This window comes from Homalodisca vitripennis, chromosome 4 (genome assembly GCF_021130785.1).
Source record: "Homalodisca vitripennis isolate AUS2020 chromosome 4, UT_GWSS_2.1, whole genome shotgun sequence".
In the NCBI taxonomy this organism is placed as follows: domain Eukaryota; kingdom Metazoa; phylum Arthropoda; class Insecta; order Hemiptera; family Cicadellidae; genus Homalodisca; species Homalodisca vitripennis.
In genome coordinates, this window is record NC_060210.1 from 158,945,570 (window position 1) to 158,969,581 (window position 24,012).

Genomic DNA, 24,012 nt, shown 5'->3' on the forward strand with positions numbered 1-24,012 from the left:
TGTGTACATATATATATATGTGTGTGTGTGTACCGGGTGTTCAACGAAGAGGTTTAAACGTTAGATTTTATATTACTTGCCCATTTATGCACTGATTATTTTTAAACTCTACACAATTCATTAAATAGGTTTAAAAAATATTCTATGAAAATTTCAGCTCTCTAGCAGTTGTTAAAACAAAATGGTGGCATTTTGAAAAAATATACTTTAAAAACAATATTTTTGGTTTTGTAAAATTATTTATTGTCATACTCTAGAGAAATAAAAGCATTTAAATCAGAAAATTAGAACATAGCCTATGACAAAACCTACAATTACAAAGAAATTCTGTGGTATCCAGAGAAGTTCCCCTTCAATTGATTCTTTTAATTCCTTATCATTATTGAAGCTAGGAGTATAAACTTGTTCCTTTAAGTAACCCCATAGAAAGAAATCACACACAGTTGAATCTGGGGATCAGGGTGGCCAATCTAAAAACTCACTTCCCCGACCAATCCAATGGCCATGAAGGTTGTCATTTAGTAATCCCTTGACAGAATTTGTGAAATGAGGAGAACCACAATCTTATTGGAAGATTGCTTGATCCATTTATGGAACCGTAAAATGAGGCAAGACTTGTTCGTTTAAAACCTGTTTATACCTATTTCGTCATTGTACTGTCTGAAATGTTAAAAGATAGCACCCCGTTACAACTGACAGCTGCCCAAACAATAATTCCTTTTGATTTGAGTAGAGTCTGTTCAAGAATGTGTGGATTACCGGTGTTATAATAATTACAACTATGCCTATTTACAGCACCATTGCCGTAGAAAGTGGACTCGTGTGAAAAAAACAATTTGAGTAAGCCAATTAGGATCTAGCTCATGAAACTCAATGATACGAGAACAAAATTCCACTCTCTTATCCAGATCATCTTCAAGAAGATTATGGACTAGGTGACTTTTGTAAAATTTAATTGAGTTTTTCTTAATTATTCTATGTACTGAAGATTTTGGAACACTAGTTTCAAGTTCAACATTCCTTAGTGATTTCGGTTTACCTGGAGAGCGGAGCATTGATGCACATACTAGTAGAAGAAAGAGGGTAGCGCAGCAATCAGAATCCGACTAAGTTTCTTTAGTCAAATGTATATAAACAAAAGGACCATAATAGGATTTTTTTTACTATTCATAATTATTATAACAGACATTTAGCTTTTGTGAGGTTATATGTGCATCCAAACCAATATTGTTTTGAGAAGTGTTTACTTTGAATGTGTCCATTGTGTAAATTTTGGTGTGCGGAATTGTTTTTAACTTTTTATATTTTGTGTGTGTAGTTTTTGTTCAAAAGGCTTTGAAGTGACATTTTTATTGTTCACAATGAAGTTTTAAACAATTTGTATATTTTAAAATATTTATAACCGTGTTTTAAAACACATTTACAACCTCGCCATCTAAAAAAAAAAAAAAAAAAAAAAATGTTTTTTACTATTCATCAAGACTTTTTTTAGAGAAAAGTGGTAATTGTTTTGAATTATCTTTATTTCCTTAAGCATGTTTTTCTGAAAAGAATGATATACAACACATGATCTGTGAATGTATATTTGTATCTAAAAAGTGGCTTTTAAGAAACCATGTATTTTGCTTCAAAACAGCCCAGCACTTTGAAGCAAAGTGATTTAATTACCACTTGGAGGGTTAATAATTTTAGGTTTTCTTTTGATTTATACCATGTATGAATTTTTCTTTTCGTCTGTCCAATGTTTTTTTATTGCAGTCATCACATTTTTTGATAATTGATAATTTATTCATCATCTTTTGGATCTTTCAAATTATTCATCAAGTTACTTGTCTTATAAGTGACGTTTTTGTTTATGTTTTTTGAATGATTTTTGTACATGTTTTGATAAATTTGGTAAGTAGTGCTAATCCAATTTGTGTTTGTGTTTTTTATTGATAAAAGTGTAGTCTTTGTTGTCGTGTTTCTTTTTAGCTTTATTAAAGTAAATTCGTTTTATATAGATTAAAAACAGCAACATTTTTTATATACAGAAGTTCTTTTTTAAATCTTTCTTATGATAGAGGAGTGTTTAATAATCTATAAATCATTGAATGGAAGATTGCTTGTTCTTGTGCTGGTGGATGATTTGTTATAAAACTATCAGTGTGGGTTGGTTTACGATATATACCGATCTCTAATCATTTTGAAATTGTGTTTTTGATTACTAATATATCTAAAAAGGGAAGTGAGTTGTAAGATTCAATTCCACAGGTAAATTTAATGCTGGATTAAAATTAATTTAATTGATTTATAAAGTTATCAAGGTTTTCATTTTTGTTGAACACAGCAAATATATCGTCAACATAACGAATCCAAATTCTAGGAAAGTATGGTAGAGATTCTTAAAAGATTAGAAGTGAATCATGAAAATATTTGCAATTGCTGTTCTATCAATTTGAAAATAAAATGTTTTGATTTATACATAGATTAATTATAAGCATGAACTCTTCAACTTCTTTGCTTGTTAAATGTATAGTAGACTGAACCCAATTTTGTATTAAAAGAACCGTAGTTTTCGTAAGTACGTTGCAGTATAGAGAAGTAACACCAAAAGATACCAATTAGTATTCATCATCTTCAATTTCAATATTTTTTACTAAATTTAAAAATTCAAATTGGTTTGTTATTGCCAATGAAGGGAATTGTGGTAGCTCATTAAGTATATGGTTTGCAACCATTTTTACAGTAACAACCATTTTTACAGTAAATATGTTGGAGAGTTTATTGATGAAACTGTAGACCTCATTTCCTTTCCAGGTTTGTAAACGTTCGGTAAACAGTATAATCGAGGTAGAATGGGGTTTGATATTATAAGCTTTCTATATATTTCACTACTGACTACTATTTTATATTATTTCATATACTCTGAAGTTAAGTGGGTACTTTTGTAGGGTCCTTTACTTAACATACTGTTTACTCTGTAATCGTCTTGGTTTAAGATCACTATTGAATTTCCTTTGTCTGATTTTAAATAAAAAAACAATTTTTCTTTGGTAACTTGTGTAATGTAGGTTCTTATTTTATAATTTTAGTTTTGTTTAGAACAACTTAAACCATTTGAGAGAGATAGCTGAGTAAACACCAGATCTAATAATGTTTTTTTGATTTATAAACATCTAAGTGTTTTGTTGCACTTAAATTGGAAAAGAAATTAGTAAACTGAGATAATTTTGTAAACTTTTTTATTAAATAAAAGACGAAAGTGCTTTACTATGAATACAAAATATTAAATTATACTTGTACAATAAACTACACAACAAAATTTAAAATAGCAGCAATACAAAAATTAAGTGACTTAATTACAATTTTCAGTTATTATCAAAAGTATAAAATGTACCAACAATTTATTACACAACATGTTACCGGCACTGGACTCTGATCAACTTTAGCTAGCTCAATAAATATAGTTAAATAGTTAACTTGGACCGTATGTCTTACAAATAGTACTTAATTCTATTTTTAAGTCATTGGCAACTTAGAGAAATATAACTCATGCTTCATGATTTAGGATTAAATTACAACAAGTAATTTTGTTCATTAACAGAACAAACTGTTTAACAAGACACGATTTTTTCTTAATTCAATCTATCAGAGAAATATCAGAAGCAATACAAAAATCTAGATAAGTGTATTCTATTGTTAAGTACAGGTAAAAGTTATCTTAATAAATACTTTCATAAGGTTAGACTAACAAAATAATAGAAAAATCAGAAAAGTAAAGCAAAAAATTTTAATGTAATATGTAGAAAAAACTTAAGTCATAAATATTGGGTAAGCATGGAGGAAGCATGGTGCAGTTCACCAGAGGCCTGATGAGAAGCCGCCGGGAGGCACACGCTGCTTGGCAGCAGCAGCGGTAGCTGGAGCTGGGGTAGGGGCCGGAGTGGAGGCACTAGACTCTGAGGTGGACGAGGCACCATTCACAGCTGGTCCATTGCTGGCTGCGGAATTGCCGCCATCTGTACAACCAAGTACAAATATATACATGGAATTCTAGATTGAAACATTTGACCATATTTTGCTGAGATCATTGTATAAAAACTAAAACTAGACAGTTCTACCAAGAAAGAGGATACTTAAATCTAACACTGCTAAAAAGGTCTTATCATAATACAATTAATTTCAAAATTATATAAGACTACAGTCAAATCTTAGCTCTACAACTAACAGACTAAGAAGATTCTAATAGAAAGAAATGAAGGATTATATGCTTAGCTACTCAAGGTGTAAGATTACATGTTAAATATATCAGTAATCTAAAATATAGTGATCAACCTCAAGAAGCATAACAATTGAACACATCACACACTTGAGAATGTGAAGTTCTCAACTTCTAAGGAAATATTTAAAATCGTTCCATTTAACTTTGGCTAGAACATATATTCTCTACACAGGAAGAAGTTTTGAACTATGCATGAATAAGAAATTGGTTTTAAACATTTTGTAACACAAAGTGAAATATTAAAAAAATTATAATAAATAATGGAACACAAATACAATTATAACCAGTACTTCAGGCAGACAATGACATAAATTTGAACAACATTTTTGCACTTGCTCTCTCTCTACTGTACAATTGGTTACTAACTACACTAATGGAGCTCTCTGGGAAATATAAGACAATTGAAAAATATATAATATAGTTTATTAAAAACAAATTGTAAATATCTCTAGGAAACTAACACAGTATTACCAATCAAAAACAAGGCTCATACTTAATGTTTAAGACTTTGTAATAATACATATTTCAATTATATATACACAGGGGTGCTGAAAAGTCCCGGGACGGTCTAATAACTTTTGAACTAATTACAATATAAGAACCAAAATTTACATCAAGCTTTTGCTCATATAAAACTATTATTTTATGTATTTCACCATGATATCCTGCTTATGGGGGACGTCCCGCTAGGGGTTGGTGAAAATTCTTAAATAGAAGCATAGGTCGAGTCGTACATCAAATTAAAGCTCTTTTAATTAGAAACATTTTGGCGAAAATCTGACGTAAAACAGTTGACGCATTACAAAATGGCGGACACTGAAAGATTATAAAATACATAATTTTTCAAATGCAAACATTCTGGTTGTTAGAGAAAACTGAGACACTTAATCTTTTATTTTACTTCTTTTACTTCAAATCACTTACCAAAACAGTTATAACAAATGTTCAAAGTGTTTGCCTTCAGTTTGCTGACAATATCCCAATCGATTGTAGAACGCTGATATCGTATTGTTTAAAGCTTGGACAAGAACACCCTGAGCTTCTCTTACAATACGGTTTCTCAACTCATCCAAATTTTGAGGTTTTGTCCCCTTTAAACTACTTTTTCTTTGGGGCTACCTCAAAGAAAAAGTAGTTTAAAGGGGACAAATCTGGAGAAATTTGGATGAGTTGAGAAACCGTATTGTAAGAGAAGCTCAGGGTGTTCTTGTCCAAGCTTTAAACAATACGATATCAGCGTTCTACAATCGATTGGGATATTGTCAGCAAACTGAAGGCAAACACTTTGAACATTTGTTATAACTGTTTTGGTAAGTGATTTGAAGTAAAAGAAGTAAAATAAAAGATTAAGTGTCTCAGTTTTCTCTAACAACCAGAATGTTTGCATTTGAAAAATTATGTATTTTATAATCTTTCAGTGTCCGCCATTTTGTAATGCGTCAACTGTTTTACGTCAGATTTTCGCCAAAATGTTTCTAATTAAAAGAGCTTTAATTTGATGTACGACTCGACCTATGCTTCTATTTAAGAATTTTCACCAACCCCTAGCGGGACGTCCCCCATAAGCAGGATATCATGGTGAAATACATAAAATAATAGTTTTATATGAGCAAAAGCTTGATGTAAATTTTGGTTCTTATATTGTAATTAGTTCAAAAGTTATTAGACCGTCCCGGGACTTTTCAGCACCCCTGTATATACATATACATATACAGGGTGTAAAAAACGTTCAGCACGGGCTTGACAATTCCCTACAGGTAAAGCAATAAAACTTGGTACATCTTTAATGTACCTATAAATCTACTTTTTGAAGTAACTAACATTTTTTAGTCATGTCAGAGGGATGACCCATTAGGAGTTAGAAGAAAACTTACGTTAAATTTTCCCCCTAACTCCTTGTAGACCATTCTCTATTGGATGTGAAGTCCTAACTACCTTAAAAACTATTTCTTTAGTCCAATATTCATTTACTAAGTTTAACTTTTACAACTTCAACCAAGACAAGAATATTAAACCATCTAGAACAGAACTTACATTGTAAATGTTTCAAATTTTAAAACCAACGTAAAATATAGACCTACTAACATAGATCCTTAATTTGATGTATTTCCCAACCTACCCTCTAATTTAAGATATCCTTCTGACTCCTTGCAGGTCATATCCCTGACATATTTTATATATATAGAAGAAAAAGACTTCACAAAAATCCTTTAATATTTCGACTATATTGTCATTTTCAGAAAGGTACAAAAAGCGTATATAATCCTTTCTGAAAACGACAATATAGTCGAAATATTAAAGGATTTTTGTGGTCTTTTTCTTCTATTGTTTAAAGAAGCCTCTGAGCATTTATTTTCTGCATACATTATATATATATATATATATATATTATATATATATTTTAATTTTAATAAACATTGAATCGCAAAAATCCAAATTTGGTATGATATAATTTATTAATTTTTAATATATTAATTCTTTAATAAAAACCATATCATCTGATGAGAAACATCAGAAACTGATGGATATTAAGCACCGGAGACCCATGTTTATATGGTGAGATTTGTTTGTCTTGATCTCAGCAATAATGTGATATACCTTTGTCCAGAGAGTTACGGGATACCCTGTATTGTAGCATACAATTAGTTCTACCTTTGTATACCCCCTGGGGACCCAGCATCCACCAGAAAGTTACTGGGTTTATATAGGTTAAAACACCATTCTAACCAGTTAGAGTCGGTGCAGTTTTAACACTGATTGTTTAATGACATAAATGTAATATCTAAAATTAGGTTCCAAAGACTAAAACAACAATGAACTAAATATCTTGATATAAGTGCAATATAAGTACCTGGATGGAGTTGCATTTCAGACTATATGGAGACAGTAAAGTATAATTACCTGGCATCTTTGTAGCTTCCCTCTCTGTCAGTTCACAGATGTCTATCATTGAGGATTCTGTAAACATGCACATGCACCAACACCTAAGCCAAGCAAAGAAATGCACTACCTCTATAGCTACATACTTAAATTAACCCTTTGAGTGCCAAGTATTTATTGAGTGGGTATACTGAAAAGTGCCAGGTATTTTTCTAGTGGGTGTACCTAAAAGTGCCAGCCCTTCTGCAGGCATTTTGCAAGGTTTTAGTAAAAAATTCACAGTTCGATTATTTAATAAGCTATCAACATGATTCTTTCTTTATTTTTCTCTGAAAACTCTGTTTAATTAACATAGAATAACAAAGTTACCATAACACTAAATTTAGGAATACCAAAAATGGACTTACCTAAAAAAAATTCAAACAGTTTTGATAATTTCATTTTTCAACCAAATTATTATGACAAAAAAATTCATATCCTTTTCTTAGTCCATATCACTGGAAAGTTTATGCAATTGTCTGTAAATCTTGAAAAATTTATACTATTATCTTCAATAATGAGTAAGTTATACAACTTTTAAGAAACTGTTGTCACATTGTTTCCGGTAGCTATGGCAACCAAAAATGTTTATATGTGAGTTTCATAATTTAAAGTTTGATCGGAAATGTACTATAACAATTTATTTTGAAAAGAACGATTCTTCACAAACATTTCAATATGATATTATTTAAAAATATTAAAGGTTACAATTTTTAGTGACTTTTTTCCCGAACGTCCGGTAAAATCGGACGTCGGTACTTTTCGGCCAACTTTTGTCGTCCGGTAAAATCGGGCGTTGGCACTCAAAGGGTTAAAACCGATGTTTGATTAATTCACGAATACAAAAGGCAAAAAATGATTATTTTTGTATTTTTAGTAGTAATACGAGTTAAAACTTTTAATAATTATGGCTTATAGTTTGGAAATTTTATATAAACTACAAGGTGTATTTATTAACTTGAAATTGAACCACACTTACTGTGCAAATTTTACTAAATTAAAAAAATTTCTACTCGAGGAATATTTGTAGGTTGACAGTATCAACACTATGTCAATAATAAAAGTTATTAAAGTTTTGTTTAGGCATATCAAAATGAGGATTTTTCCAAATTAATATAATTCACTGGTTAAATTAGTAATACTAATATTTCAAGATTTTACACTCTTATTTGCAGTTTTTATGTTTCCGAAATATTGTTTACTAGAAATTTAACAATACAAGGTATTATTGTATACAGACATTACTGTTGCAGATTCTATTTGAAATTGACATAGCATTTTTTACAACTTAGAGCACAGACGAAATTGAAGCATACAAACATATAGATTACTAAATGTTGCAAGCTTTGCACTATCTGTAATATAACAAGAGAGTCATAGGTAAGTTTCATATCCAAAGCATTTGTGATATAAATAAAAAAAATATATAAAAAAAAACAGTTTCTTGAGAGCATCAACAAGAAAACATGAATGGCTAAGTATAACTGCCATGGTATTCTGTAAAAAGTCAGAAGTGAAACAGTTTGTGAGCACATACCAAATCAATTAAATTAAAATTTGGGTTTTTAATTAAACAATGAAAGAACACTCCCATTCTTAACCTCAGGCTGTGTGAAGATCCTCTGAAATCCATTATGGGCCAATAAACAATGAACCCTTCTGGGTTTTCAATTTAATTTTTTGCCCTCCTTGAGCTTGTCCTTTAAGTGTCTTAAAATACAGCTAGTCAATTTCTCTTTGAATGATAATGTCAACTTGTTTCGAAGATTCTGAATGAAACTCTGTCATTAAAAAGGTGTTTATTTTACGGTTCACAAATTTCAAGAAATTCTTATCTTACAAAGCAAGTCTTAACACTTTTGAACATTGTAAAACACTCTTTTTTAAAGTTAAAAATACAAACAATCATTAATATATATATATATATATATATATATATATATATATATATATATATATATATTTGATATAGTTAAGTATTAAAAAAAAACAATAAACAACAAAATAAATTTAAATGAGTTCATTGCTATCAGACAAAACAATCCAGCCATTATCTTTTATACTGAAACCTTCCTTATACAATTTTATACAAGACTTGTAAAATCCTTTTTATTGAATTGATGAGTTTTAATGACATTTTACTTCTAAATTTATTCAAAGTTTGCCTTATTGATGTCAAAGTTTTTGGTACATCATTAATTTAGGGTAGGTTTGTAATCTGCCATGAATTCTTAGCTTAAGACAACATTTATAAATTAATGTTATGTAAAATAATTTTAGGTGATTTAAAATTAAAAATATAATTAATAGTAATATAGTTGTTATTAATTTAATTCTATATTTATTTAACAGCCTCACTATTTAGAATAGTGTTAGCAAATGTACAATAAATTTAAACTCCTGTTATTAATTTACATTATCTAATTAATGTTATATCTGCTGACTAGGTACTTTGGTGTATTCTGACATGGTAAATACTGTTCTTGTTAAATGACAATATATTGTTTGGAATTATTCAAAAAAATAACGTTTCATCTGATCTTTTTAGCTTATAAACCCCGGCCCTAGACCTTTGGATGGCTCACCACTTCTGACATCCAATCTTTTAGGCACCTGATATTTGAGTCCTTCCTTTAGCCTAAGGCCTTTACTCCTTACTGTGAGATGGTTTGCTATACAGCAGTATGATTGGTAAACATAACCTGGACATTACTATCACTCAAATGGTGCCAAAATGACTTTTAACTTGAAGCCCCTGAAAGGCTATGATATGTGAAGCTATGTCTACTGAAAGGGCATTGGTGCTAATATAAAAGAACTGGCTCGAAACTGCAAATGCTGTTGTCTTACAGGGAACAAACCAGCAAAAGTCAATCTTTATCACTGGGAAGAGGTCAAGGGTTCTTGGGAACGTCTACATATTGACTTTGCTGGACCTTGCTAAACGAAGTTCTATTGTATTGTTATTCATTCATGCTTATACTAATTGGATCGAAGTCATTCGAATGAAAAGAACAATATCAGATTGGTGAATTGTAGTATTTCAAACGCTTTATGCAACATTTGGCATTCTACTGTGCTGATAATGGACAAGAGTATATGTCCCAGATGTTCGAGCACTTCCTACAAGACAATTCCATAATACACAACACAACAGCACCCTTTCATTCCTCAATAAATGACCGGGCTAAACGAATTTTTCGGAGAATAAAGACACTTGAAGCAATGTCTGAAGAATCTAGTAACATCCATTTCAAAATGCCTTCTTACACAGCTCAGGAGCTAACAACAACATAGACCTGTCTCCTTGTGAAGTTATGTTTTCCCTGAGAATACAAACTACTCTGGGCCTGCTTGTATGTGTCAGGAAATCGAAGACCATCGCAACTGGATCTATTGCTCCACCTTGCCAGACAATATAGGTTGGCACCCAATATAAGCCAAGGACTACTGGGAGTCGTGAAATAAGAGGAGTTTCAGACAAGCGCTAAAAAAGATCATCTCTACTATTGACTTGAGGGCCAGATCTGGAGGTGCCATATTAATCAGGTTCTACCTTGCAATTTCAATGAGAAGGACTAATATTGTATTCTCTTTGAACTCTCTGATGTATTATAAACAGCTGTTATAGACTGTTGAGCATAAATGTGATTGATTATTATGTTTATGTTGTGAGCTGAGTTAGTAAATAAACCAGTAATGTTTCCAGTTTCTTCATTTTTTATATAACAAGACTACTACACTGAGACCTTTAACTATTTCCTTTGACCCAGTTGTCAAAATACATATACTTTGGTCATCACTTGCGATCTGAACTCTAATATTTATTTGCTAATTTACTTTGATTTTTAGGTGCTGTGGGTGAAAGATCATTTGCTGAGAAATTGTATGAGATATTGCTATTATAATTTGAAATACACATTTTTAAAATAACAAACTGTCTGTACAAAATTGATCTATTAATATACTTCAAACGCAATAAAAGTATCATTTAGGGTAAAGCAAAGCATTATATGTATACCCATGCACAAAGACACACAGCGGGGTAGTGAGTTGGATGAAGGGAGAGAGAAAGAATTAGAATTTTCTCCTAATAAAATATGGAATAACAATAATAAAAGCATTTTTATCATATTAATAAAAGGTGGCATGATATTCATTGCATTACGTGAAAAAGCTAAGTAAGCGTGCAAAAGCTCAAAGAGTTAGTGAAGTATGAAAATACAATAAAAGTGTGAAGTGTTATTTTATTATCAAACAAAAAGCAATAGCAGAATATTATGATTTAAGATATACAGCTGAAATTACCTGAAAAAACAAAACACAAATTAAGTCCACTGAAATAAATTAGGTATTGATAAATGTATTTATTACATACATTTTTTATTTGTATAACTAACTTTTACATTTAATTAGGATAAATGTTTAACTTATTTTGTTTTACAAATAATGAAAAGCATATATTTTGCTGTACTCTGTTGAGAAAACTTGAAACCAGTTGCTATGTTTTATACTATAGTACCAACAAAGAATTTTAAATTTTTCAGATAAAACATAGACTTGCTAATGCATTACTTAATTCTAATTAGACAGTTTCTTAGAATGTTCATACAGGTTAAAATTATTAAATTAACAATGTAATGTTCAGTCCAATCTTTCTCCGGCAATGCCAGAAAAGATTAGAAAAGTTGATAACCTGCACTAAAGTCCAGATTCTGAAGGTTTACTCAACAAAACAAATTTAAAAGTTTGAGCCCTTGAACCTATAAGAACTGTATGTAATTCCTCATAGTCAACTTTTATGATATAATTGTTTTGGTAATAAATCTAAATGTGTGTAAAATTTGGATTATATGTCAGTAACCTTTTACACACATTTTCAAAACATAAAGAATCTTATTCTTCAATTCAATTTATTCAATTTGTAAAAATATGACTAATTACAAAAATTACAAAACCAATATTTAATGTAATTTATTTTTTGAGGCCCTTAGAAAGGCCTCATGAAGATAATCAGAATTGTGTTGAGGTATGTCAAACACTTCATGAAATTTATCCTCAGTTAAGATCTTGAAAAATATTATGATTTTAAATTATTTTGAAAGCAATTAATTTTTTCACATTGTAATTAATGTGTCCCTTGAAATTGATTTATTCTACGATTTCCTCATTGCCGTTATGGTTATCCCATAAAACCAGGTAAAAATTTTCGCTCAATCAAATCCTTTTGAGTGACATACACTATCATTAAACTTAATGTTTACTACATAGATTTAAGCTTCATGCAAAATTTCAAATCTATAAGTCAGTTCGTTCTTGAGATATCGTGCGGACACTCAGACAGATATGAAATTTCTCCTGCCCCTCCAGGAAAGGCTTCACTAAAGCTCAGTCAAATTACTATTAATACAATAAATTATAACAGTAGCTACTTTAAATCATGTGTTTTAAACAATTTTCTTTAATTATTTGTTTAAAATTATTTTGTTCAACTTAGATTTTATTTACAAACAGTGGACTTAATTTGTTGTTATTAAGATCTTACCTGGCAGAATATCGCTATTATTTCCATTTGTATGTACACTATCATGATTTACTGGAACTTCTCCGTCAACAGAGTCTCCCGACTGTGTAACATCCTCATTAGTGAAGGTCAGACTTTTCTTTGCATCACTGTCAGTTGTATTTGTAGAAACATCATCAAGGATAATATTACTTTTGGTCTTGTCCTTAAAGGCTGATACAGGCCTGACTTGCGGTTCATTTCCAAACAAATTGTAAAAGGAATCATTACCGGCTTTGTTTCTTGAGGGGGTAACAGTTTCTTCACCAAAAATTGATGAGGTCAAGTGTGTTCTAGTTTTTCGCTGAGGCTCTGTGGGTTCTGCTGAAGTCCCAAAAATGTCACTGCTGCCTCCACCAGGTGGTTTCAGCACCCTGCCAATCAAAAGAAGACATGTTACAATCCAAAATAATATTTATTTGAATATTAACCACTGTGTCCCAAAGCCACATCATTGTATACACCGTTTTTTACCATTGTATGTTTAGAAAATTCAATAACATTTAAAGTCAAAGATTATTTATATTTACTATCCAGACAATGTTCAAGGAAGACATACAGATATATTCATGAGAACAACAGTTTTTTTTTTTTCAGGATTACCGAAAATGGATATCTTCATAAAAGTCATAAGGAAAAGGAAAAGGAAAAGGAAAAGGAAAAAAGACGTATGCATGGATTTCAAAACAATTGTACTATTTTCACACAAGTTATAGCCAAAAACACTAATTGTACCAGTAACTGACACAATAAACTAATACCAGTAGGTACCATTAGAGATAACTTAATGATAGATAATTTCAAATAACCAACTAGAATGGAATAAAGTATTTTGCATACCAAATTTATAATAATTAGATCAAATATCACTTCATCATGAAAGTAAAGGACAATAGATAATGACTAAGTAATTTAGTGGATTTATAAATAAATCTAAATAGGAACAGAAACATAAGAAAAAATAAGTAATTATACAAAATGTGTTGTGACGCAAATGTTGCACTAACTGTATGTGCTGTGTCAAAAAATTCTACACTAATTAAAAATGTACTAAAAGTAAGGTTTTACTCAGGTTTTCTGAAGACCACTGATAAATAAGTCAAAACCATGGAGACATTCCCCAAAGTACCCAGTATAAATACAAACAAGCCAGGGATTGAAATATGATAAGACATTTCATGTCCCCACATTTATATACTGAATACAAACTGATCATTCAAGTGGTTGATTTTATAACCACTTCAGACAGTACACTGCAATACTTATCAGCTGAAAATAAGTTATTATACTATAATATGTATACACCATTAGTATTACGTAACGTGCCTGAGGTGACTGGGAGATCCGTTGAAAGACGCTCCCCAGAGATCGTGACACTCGCCACCTGGAGGTTTCATCTTTCTGCAGCAAAACACTTATTTGGCCTTCATTCGGTAACACCTTCCCTAGCCTACATGTTAGTGACAAGCGGCAAGCAATAGTACCGATAACCTAATACACGTGACATTCGCCCCTGGAGGTTTCATCGTTCTGCAGACACTAATTTGGCCTTCATTCGTTAAACACTTGCTCTAGCCTACACGTTAGTGACATGCGGCAAGCAATATTACCGATACCCTAACACACGTGACATTCGCCCCTGGAGGTTTCATCGTTCTGCAGACACTAATTTGGCCTTCATTCGTTAACACTTGCTCTAGCCTACACGTTAGTGACATGCGGCAAGCAATATTACCGATACCCTAACACACGTGACATTCGCCCCTGGAGGTTTCATCGTTCTGCAGACACTAATTTGGCCTTCATTCGATAAACACTTGCTCTAGCCTACACGTTAGTGTCATGTGGCAAGCAATAGTACTAACCCACTAGTAGTAACCTGACGTGCGAGACTATCTGACATATATATTAAACTAAAGTAATTAAAGGTTCAATCGTGATATCGTCATATTTAAATACATTTCTTTTGCACATACAAAATAAAGTCCCGATATACAATAAAGTTGTTGGATGGACGAACGTGTTTAAACGCCATATCATGTCTACGTTAAGGACAGATCAAGTAAATACCCGTTACACACGAGGGAGTTGTCCTCTCTCCGAGAGTAGCTGCCGTTTAAGGCAACTTTCATTCGAACGTTTACACAAGGTACAGTATGTTAAAAAATGCAAGATTAAGTTGGCTTGTACAGTAATAAGTTACTCTTTGATAGTGAAACCTCACGTGCACACTCGATATATTTTTAATATTTTGCTCACACTGAAATAAATTAAAGGTGACAAGAAGCACAAGGGGAATATGACTCGTGTGAATTTATGATTTAAAAACTAGCTTTTCTGCAATTTATATTAATATTGATAGTGACAATGGACATGCTAATTGGGCAAAGATAAGGCTGTAATATGATTCATATTCAAAAGATTCAACATTTTAAAAAATCATCGGAAATTCAAAGCAACAAGACGAAATATATTGTATTAAATGTAATATAGCGCACTGAGCCTATCCATGCGTACGAACTAGTTAGTTACTACAAGCAGTGTCTGGAGATCAGTAGATATAGTGAGGTTTACCTAGCCGCCATGATGGCCGCTACACTAACACTGCGCAGTGACCAGCAGGTCCGCCTACATTCTCAGCTGACAACCAGTTCTCGGCTCTGACCGCCCGCCAAACCACACCGCGCCGCGCCACGCCGCCCCGTATCTTCATAATCCACAACTAATTAACGCTATAATATAGCGCTATTTCAATTTACACATCCAACATTTAATATTTCTACCCAACTACATCTGGCTGACTAAAAATATCTGTAGATTTACCTATGAAGGTGCCATTCCATTTTTCCTGTATTTTTAGTTCTATCGTGTATTATTTAAAGGCACTTCCATGAGTTCAATCGTTTTTGGAAATGTTACAAAATGAATGCGTAGGCTGCATCCACCTTCTTCACGAACGATCGTTCCTGTTACATAAACTTGAGATATACCCACTATAAATTATTTAAACATCGGAAAACTAGCAGAGACTTGATGCGTATAAATTATTTCCTCAATGTGTAAGTGATAGCTACTTCATACAGGAAAACGTATACGTTTTTAGAGGATTAAGTTTTGTTTTAACTAATAACAAGTAAAATCAGATGTCCTGTGACAAAATTTCGAATATACGGCATGTTTTAGAGTTTCAGCATTTTAAACAGGTACGTATCTTTACTGTGCGAGACTTTCTCTTAAATTACTAAAAACATTCGGTGTTAACTAAGCAGTAAACGCTTTCAGTTTGTCGCAAATCAATACTTTAGTGGGAGGTTTCCAAGTTATTTTTGAGTAAAAAACAAGCAAACTAATGACGATTTAACGTGTGTGTGTGTGTGTGTAATTTTATAATGAACTCATACAAATTTTATATCTCAACTACTGAATACAAGTTGTTTAATTCCATCTCACATAGTGTTGGGGTTTAATTATATATCGCTAATTATGTACGTATTACATAATTGTGTAATTGTAAAGAAAATGTACACTTTAAACGTAGCAAAATATTATTTTAATACGAGAAACGCTTACATCTTATTTTACTTAATGATACAAAAACTAGTACTACCTACATTAGAATCAATGGTTTAATAATGTTTATTTTACACTGCTAAGAGCTGCAACTTGGACAATAACCTACAACGATAGACCCAGCATATTTAGTAATGGGCTCGACGGGGTACACCTGCAGTACGAGGATAGCCTATGCGTTACGAGAAGCACCACACCTAGACCTGTCGTTAACTAGACATTACAATACGATACAACTTTGAAACTGTTCACTTAATAGTATAAACTAAGTTACTAACGTACCTCCTTCTTGATACTTGATTCACAGATCTATTTGAATTGTCGGAACCAAACATATTGCACGTCAAAAATATAACCAACATAAAACAAGACTGACAAATTTGTTGATGGTAACCACTGTTGACACGTTGCCATGGATACCTCCCTCCCACGCCATATGCTGGGTCGGGCGGGGCGGCAACCCGACTCCTGAGTCCACTGACCTCTCTTATGTTATAATAGGAACAAGTTAATGATTGTATTATGTTGAAAAATTTGCTTATTATTTAATAAAAACAATCGGAAAGCTTAATTAGTGAAATTATTATACACATAAACTACAATAGATAAATTCAAGGAGGTTTGTAATCGTAGAAAGATTATTAAATCTTGCTCAGAAAATGTAAAATAATTAATTATTGTTCACACACGTTTGACGTCGCCGTGACTCTTTTTACAAACTTTAACAATAGCAAATTTCTTTACTAATTGAACAGAGTAATTTCAACAATTTTCAACAACAGTCATATTACTTAAAAATAAACTATCATGTTCTTGTTTCGTCGTAAAGAAATTGGAAGAGAATAATAAAATATTGTCTGAGATATGACAGTTGTTGCCGAGGTGACGACCGAGCGAGACACAAAGGACAGGAGCGGAACGGACCGATAGTCCATGAAGGGCACTGCCAGTGGCGGGGCTGTCTGCTCCGTCTTCCGCCATCCTTGTAAAAACGTGGGCAACAAACGAGGTCGTGGATTCAAGCACAACGCCAACAGCGCTTGGGAGGAACGCATTCCATCAAGTAACAATGGTCGCGTTCTTAATCGATAAAACGTGTGGGTGTAGACTGATGATGTATCAACTACTTATAACAGTAAGACATCGCACTTAACAAATAAGGATAATTTACTTCTTGATACTAGCAGTAATTTTTATTGACTAGTAACAATTAAAACGCAATCCGAGACTGTAACATCAGTTTAATCGTGACCTCAGTAGGATTCACTTCTGGCTGGTTTATACTTTCCAGTTGAACCTCTCTGTGTACAGCATACACCGATGTGTCACTCTGGGCAACCTTAGGGGTGTCCAGGAGCGGCATAACCGCAAATGTTCAGGTATTTGGTTGCAAAGGTAGATCGATAAAACTCTAGTCTACTGCAAGAGATGGCTGCTGGGAGGTGGAAGGATCTCCCCAAGTGTTAAGGACTGATGCTGCCTGCTTTGACTGAAGAGGCTGATACAGAGCTGACTTCCTCTTCTTCCAAGGAGACATGACTGAGATTAATGGCAAAACTCTTTTCTCGTGGAGGCGGCCCCACCCCTAACTTTACCCATCCAGAATATCCCGTCAATAAGGAAGCAGGGCAAAGGTCCTTAAAGGACTAAATGAAATTTCTCTGCTTCTTGTTGTAAAAAAACAACACAAAAAACGTGCTACGGTAACATTTGGTTGCAAATGTTATACTGTTATGTTATGCATATGTTACTTTTGTTTCAGGATCTTACACAATATGACCGAGACAAGTTTTCTGTCGCAGTAAAAAATCTAGTCGTAGAAGATCCCCATTGAAAACTCATCGACGTATGACAAGTGTTTACGACGACGAAACTATGTATATTACAAACTCTCGAAAGTTGGTTTTAAGAGATAAAAGTTGTGAATTTGGAAAATTTGCAGTGTTTATCGCTCCGGTCGTTCGGTGAGTGAGACAACATATAAAAACCAGTCTCGTGTTGATGTGTTTATTCGAGAAAACAGAGGAACAAAACAACATGAAATCGCTTCTTATTTTGATATCTAAAGAACGAGAAGGTGACATGATTCACAAATTAGGGCACTGCAAGTGCGCGCCTCGTTGCGTGCTAAATACAGTTCTGAGTGATATCTCAACTGGAGATGAAACATGGATTCATTACTACAATCTAAAGGAAACATCAATAGAATGGTACAGGTAGGCGAGATCGTCACTCCACCAAAGCTCAAAGTTGTACGAGCGCCGGAAACCCTACGCTAACCCTTCTCAGAATTCACAAGTTGTCATTATGGATAGATACGAACCACGTTGTCAATCCATCAATTCTAAGCCTAATGTGCTACAATGGGGAAGCTTAAAACCAGGATTAGACGAATTCGATCGGAGTGCTCAGAATCACATATCAGTCAACAACACGTGGAAAGATTCAACGCTTCGCAATCGAAAACACCCCCACCCACTCTACAGTCCAGATTTATAAGCATTAATGAGCATCATGTGAATTTTGGCTCCTCACGCCACTAAACAGGGACCTGACAGGAGTTCAGTATAAATCTGTCGATGAAGTAAAATCCGCAGTGGCAAACTTGTTCAAATGTAAGATGCTGACTTTTCTCAACGGAATACGGAAACTAATTCAATGCTGGCATAAATGTATAGAACTTAACAGTAACTATAATAATTGTGCACTTTAGTTTACTTTAAATTATGTCGAACCCAACCGGCATACAGAACAGTTACGGCTGCAGTTTCCTATTAAGATGTGTTTTCCATGACAATAAACAAAGCCCAAGATCAGTATCTGTAAGTTGTAGGGATGGATTTAAGGATTGACTGTTATCCCACGGCCAAGATTGTATGTGAGGTTTTCACACATAAGCTCTCTTATTGTAGCCTGGTATTTGTAGCCAGTACATACGTGCATACGTGATTGTGCGCTATTTTACTGTAGCAATGAACGGGCGCTTTTATGTATACTAGTCTGAATATTTAAAAACTACTGATATAGTTCAGTATCTTATTAAATGAACCTAGTGGATATCTACAAAATGGACATGTGGATTTGCATATTATTGTAACCACATAAGTTAATAACTGAAGCCTCTTCAGAAGAGAATAATTATTTTTTATTTTTATAACCTAAACTGATTACGATGTTTCTTTAAAAATATTCAGTCTTACTCATTTATGTAATTGAGCGAGGTATTACTCCATATTTTGATTACGGTAGCTTATATGCTATATTTTATTTTCAAATATTAATAAAATTAGAATTTTTAATGTGTAGATCTTCTTTTCGTAGTGTTTTCTGTAGCGTACTATCCAGGTCTTCAATAAAGGTTAATGCATAAAGCTGCCAACATTATTTGATTAAAACTCTAAATGTAAACTTAAGACAATAGCAATGAATTGTGTATATGGCTATGCAGCCAGTGCATCAAAGCTAGACCATTTGTTTATAAAAAAAATTGACGTACGGTTAGAAAACTATTATTTGTAATAACAATTTGGCAATAAATATTCCAACTGACATTAACGTATAACGGTAATTAATAACTCTCATAATCTGCAATACCACATTGTGCCTGTGTCTAAAATAGTATAAACCTACGATTTCAACTAAGGCCAAACATATTAAATGTTTTTACCAAACACAAAATATATCAATAGTTTTCAAATATAAAAATGTATGGTTCACTAGGCAATGTAATAGTCTAGTAGTTTCAATTCTACGATAAAACTTGTATATTTATTAACAGCCAAAAAATGTAAACTGGATGTAAGCGTGCTCTGCTGTTACAGGTTCCAGCCCAGAGCTCGGCCACGGTAACGGTACACACAAGCTGACCGGCAAGGCGCTACTAATGCATCACCGTGACGGGACGTTTTATAATAAGCCAGAACTCATCACGATACAGGCTTTCTCACCTGGGCGAACAACCTCGCTGCATTACTGTGCTGTCGACGTCACCTCTCTGCACGAGACTGTTCATTGATCCAATGCAAATCTTAAATAAAGTCTCACGAACATATAACAAATCTATTACGTTCGGTAAAAAAAGAAAACTAAAAATATAATAAAAGGTATTCACGAAAAATAAAATTGTCTACAACTATAAAAAATCTAGGAGAGATATACACGATACATTAGTATAATATAGGTTAGATTGAGAAGTGGGATACCGATACCACGAGGATGTGTCCTTTGTTATCGATCAGACAGGGGAGATACCATGACGACTTGGAATGGTACCAGGATCAGGCAGACCACGACGTTCGCGTGAGTCTGCCAACCGTATATCAATATTACCTATACCGTACTGAACTGAATACTCACCGACAATTGAAACGTGTCCAATGCCCAGGTTTATAATGCTCGCTTTACACAAGATTTAACAAATATTTTGCTACGGATGTGCCATTCACTCGGACAGACCACGACGTTCGCGTGAGTCTGCCAACCGTATATCAATATTACCTATACCGTACTGAACTGAATGCTCACCGACAATTGAAACGTGTCCAATGCCCAGGTTTATAATGCTCGCTTTACACACGATTTAACCAATATTCTGCTACGGATGTGCCATTCACTCGGACAAAATGACCTCTGTGTGTTCAATTATCAGAGCCGAACTCACAGTACTATCATCAAATTATCCTCCAGTGAAGTTACTACCTGGTGTAGTATCACTTGCCCGCAATAGTTACACATTTGTGGTTGCAAGAGGCGAAATGCGACAGAGAAGAGATAGCCTACCATGGCTACAGCACGAGCTAATGGAGGAGTAATCAGGCTCGGGCGGCAGGATGATGTGGACCTCATATAATGGAAGCGACAGTCCCGTGGGAACACGTCCTCTCCGAAACTCCTGGCTGGCGGACGACCATTAGTGAGCTTCTAATTGAATATACACTCATAGACGATAACACCAGACCAAATACCACGATTTAATTCTTTGTATCAAAAGTGGAAGGATAAAACACAAGATACAAGTGATCGGATAAGTCTTCTACCGGTAAATTTCATCACCAAAAAATATAAACTAAATTAACTTACAAGGCAATAAAAATGCATTCAGGGAACTTCCCATTTAGAAGGTTTTGCAGAAGCTTTATATTTTCCAAAAGAAAGCGACTGTAGAGGATGCGTTTTGTCAAGAGCGCAACCAAATTTGTGAAGAACGTTTGCTAAAAATAGTGTGTTTAAACAAAACCTACATATTAAATAGAGGAAGACAAGTCGACCTCGATCAGGCCTCTACAAGAATACAGAATGCCGTCTATTTTATCCTCACACATGCGACACAAAAGACCTTGTTAATATTTACATGCTGATCCAATGCTGACCACTGAGCCGGAAACTGATTGATAGCGTTAAACACGGATCAGAATCGATTTAACTCTTCCTCTATAAGGCCTTTCTTCGAGGACAGTCGAGACAAACACGTGAGCAACCCACACTCAAGACGAACAAGCAACGTGATGGGCTGTTACACAATTACATTCACAATAAGTTATTATAATTACACTAAACGACTTATTTATTTTACTACTGTATTTTATGTTTTGTAATCCAACAGCCGAGACTGAGATCTGATTTCAAATCACGAAGAACCCATTGAAATGAACGGAATATGATGAACATCGGACGGCGACAGGAAGAGGAAGGCGTTTCACTCGCACGTCCCGTGGCAATACCCGGGCCCCGGCTTGCGCCCCAGATTGTCACCTGCATGCAACTCGTGGCGGGCGACAACGACCTGAATATACACTCGATGGTCTGACCAGTCAACATACATCACAGAGATAAACATGTTTGTCATAGTGAGAATGTATAGCCTCGTTCATCAAACTATAACAACCACCAGGAATGCTGACATCCCGTGGCAATGCAAAAATCCGATGTGTGGTACAGAAACTCATGGCGGGGCGACAATGGACTGATTGGACACAGTTGGACCGGGCAGTCTCGTCTCATCAACGATTACAACCACCAACGATATACGCACGTCTCGGCACAACACAATAACTGAAATCTTGACAGGAATTCTCAATGGAGTCGTTCACCTCTATCCGAGTCGACTGTCAAGAACACGATTCAGTATGGTGAACTTGTTGTTGTGTGCAGTTATACGAGTGGCTTGCACGATGAATAGCAATTAATAAACAACCAGTAAGAATTGATCTTGGTGATGAACATTACTTTATTTATACTATTAATAGGATTTTATCGATGTCATTACATTGAGCTATCATACGACTCATTTCCTTCTTTTATGATGTTAATCCAAATCCTAAATAACTATAAAATGTGTATGCCAATATTGTATACTAGTACAAAAAACATTATTATGACGGTTGTGATTTTCAAAAAATATTTGTCTGATACCAACACTTAATGATTTTTTATTGTCTCGTAACGCTATAAATGCATTTTATGCCAACAATAAAATACTATACAACTATCAGATTTTTATGAATAATCTCATTGTTTTTGTTACGTATATTAAAGAAGAGCGCTATAACAACTCGAGGAAGACTATTGTCTAACTGTCGTCTCTTCCAGGGTACACCCCAATAATATGAAATGGAAGCTCTGTATAATATAATATGATCACTTAATGATACTATGTTCTACTTAACTTCCAGCAAATAATATGGACCATTTAATCTTAATATATTTTGCTACTTTAAAACATATAAGAATATGATTTTATCCTATAATTTATGTCATAGTACAATATGAGCAAGCGAAATTTTGTGTGTCGCATGAATCTCGCAAACGAACTGACCTACAGACTTGACATTTAGCATGAAGATTCATTTCTATATAGACAACATGAGTTCGACGATGTGATTTGGATGAACGTTAGACATGTTTTTACATTGGTCTTACGGATAACCAAGATGACAACGAGAAAATAGTAGAGCAAATTTGTCAAGCAACTACAATCAATAAGTACAAGATTTTAACATCTGATATATTTATTCAGAGTAAAAAGAACAAGTAATAAAATGGAAGAAAGTCAATGTGTGTCAAAAGTCAATGAAAGGATTTGATTTCAAAGCTCTCTTTCATTGAAGTACCTTCCCTAGCTCACAGGAACTTTAATTATTTGAGCACTGCTATAAGATTGTAAGATTTTATTTGTAGACTTTGAATTTTCCATAAGACTTCATTTCTAGATTGACAAGACTGGTTTCTATGATGATGCATGTACATCCATGGAATTTGGCCGAGCGTTACTGAAATCTACCACCCAGTATGCTGACACAATTTCTTTTTTTTTCTGCCGGGGGATGTCAGAATGTCTTTTCTGAATGATTGTCTTTCTGTATATCTATCTGCAGAACATCTTATTAATGCAATTAGATATAGACTTGAAATGTTTCATGGAACCTCAACGAACGCTTTTACGCGAGACGTTGTGTGCCGTACTCCTATCTTGTTATGTAGTAAAAGTTTAAGGTTAATTCTACGAAAAAACGTTGTCGCATATAAAACAAATGAATATTTGGGTACATTTTCCCCTTTTTATACTCAGGTTTTTCAGATTTAAGAAGTTCGTAACTTTAATTTAAGTCGTGTTTTTAACCATTTTAATGTTTTAAAAATTTAGATAATATTATTTAAATTCTAGTCTCTGCCAACCACAACCGATCACTTTCAGGAA

General features: G+C 33.5%; 1 protein-coding gene across 6 annotated transcripts in view; it reads right to left on the minus strand.

Moving 5' to 3' along the window:
• Nucleotides 1-3,756: 3,756 nt before the first annotated feature.
• The window catches only part of LOC124360424 (microtubule-associated protein Jupiter-like), a 33,255-nt gene continuing 12,999 nt past the window's right edge, over nucleotides 3,757-24,012 (minus strand). Inside the window, exons 1-5 of one of the 6 annotated variants that reach the window (XM_046814047.1) lie at nucleotides 15,321-15,404; nucleotides 14,073-14,147; nucleotides 12,729-13,120; nucleotides 7,166-7,222; nucleotides 3,757-4,001 (exon numbers count right to left, since the gene is read on the minus strand). In XM_046814047.1, coding sequence (XP_046670003.1) covers nucleotides 3,841-4,001; nucleotides 7,166-7,222; nucleotides 12,729-13,120; nucleotides 14,073-14,147; nucleotides 15,321-15,331 — 696 coding nt within the window. In that variant the 5' untranslated portion in view covers nucleotides 15,332-15,404 and the 3' untranslated portion in view covers nucleotides 3,757-3,840. Of the gene's footprint in view, nucleotides 4,002-7,165; nucleotides 7,223-12,728; nucleotides 13,121-14,072; nucleotides 14,148-15,320; nucleotides 15,405-16,598; nucleotides 16,753-24,012 lie in introns of those variants that run through there. The other 5 variants (XM_046814049.1, XM_046814048.1, XM_046814051.1 and 2 more) reach the window with 5 other exon arrangements.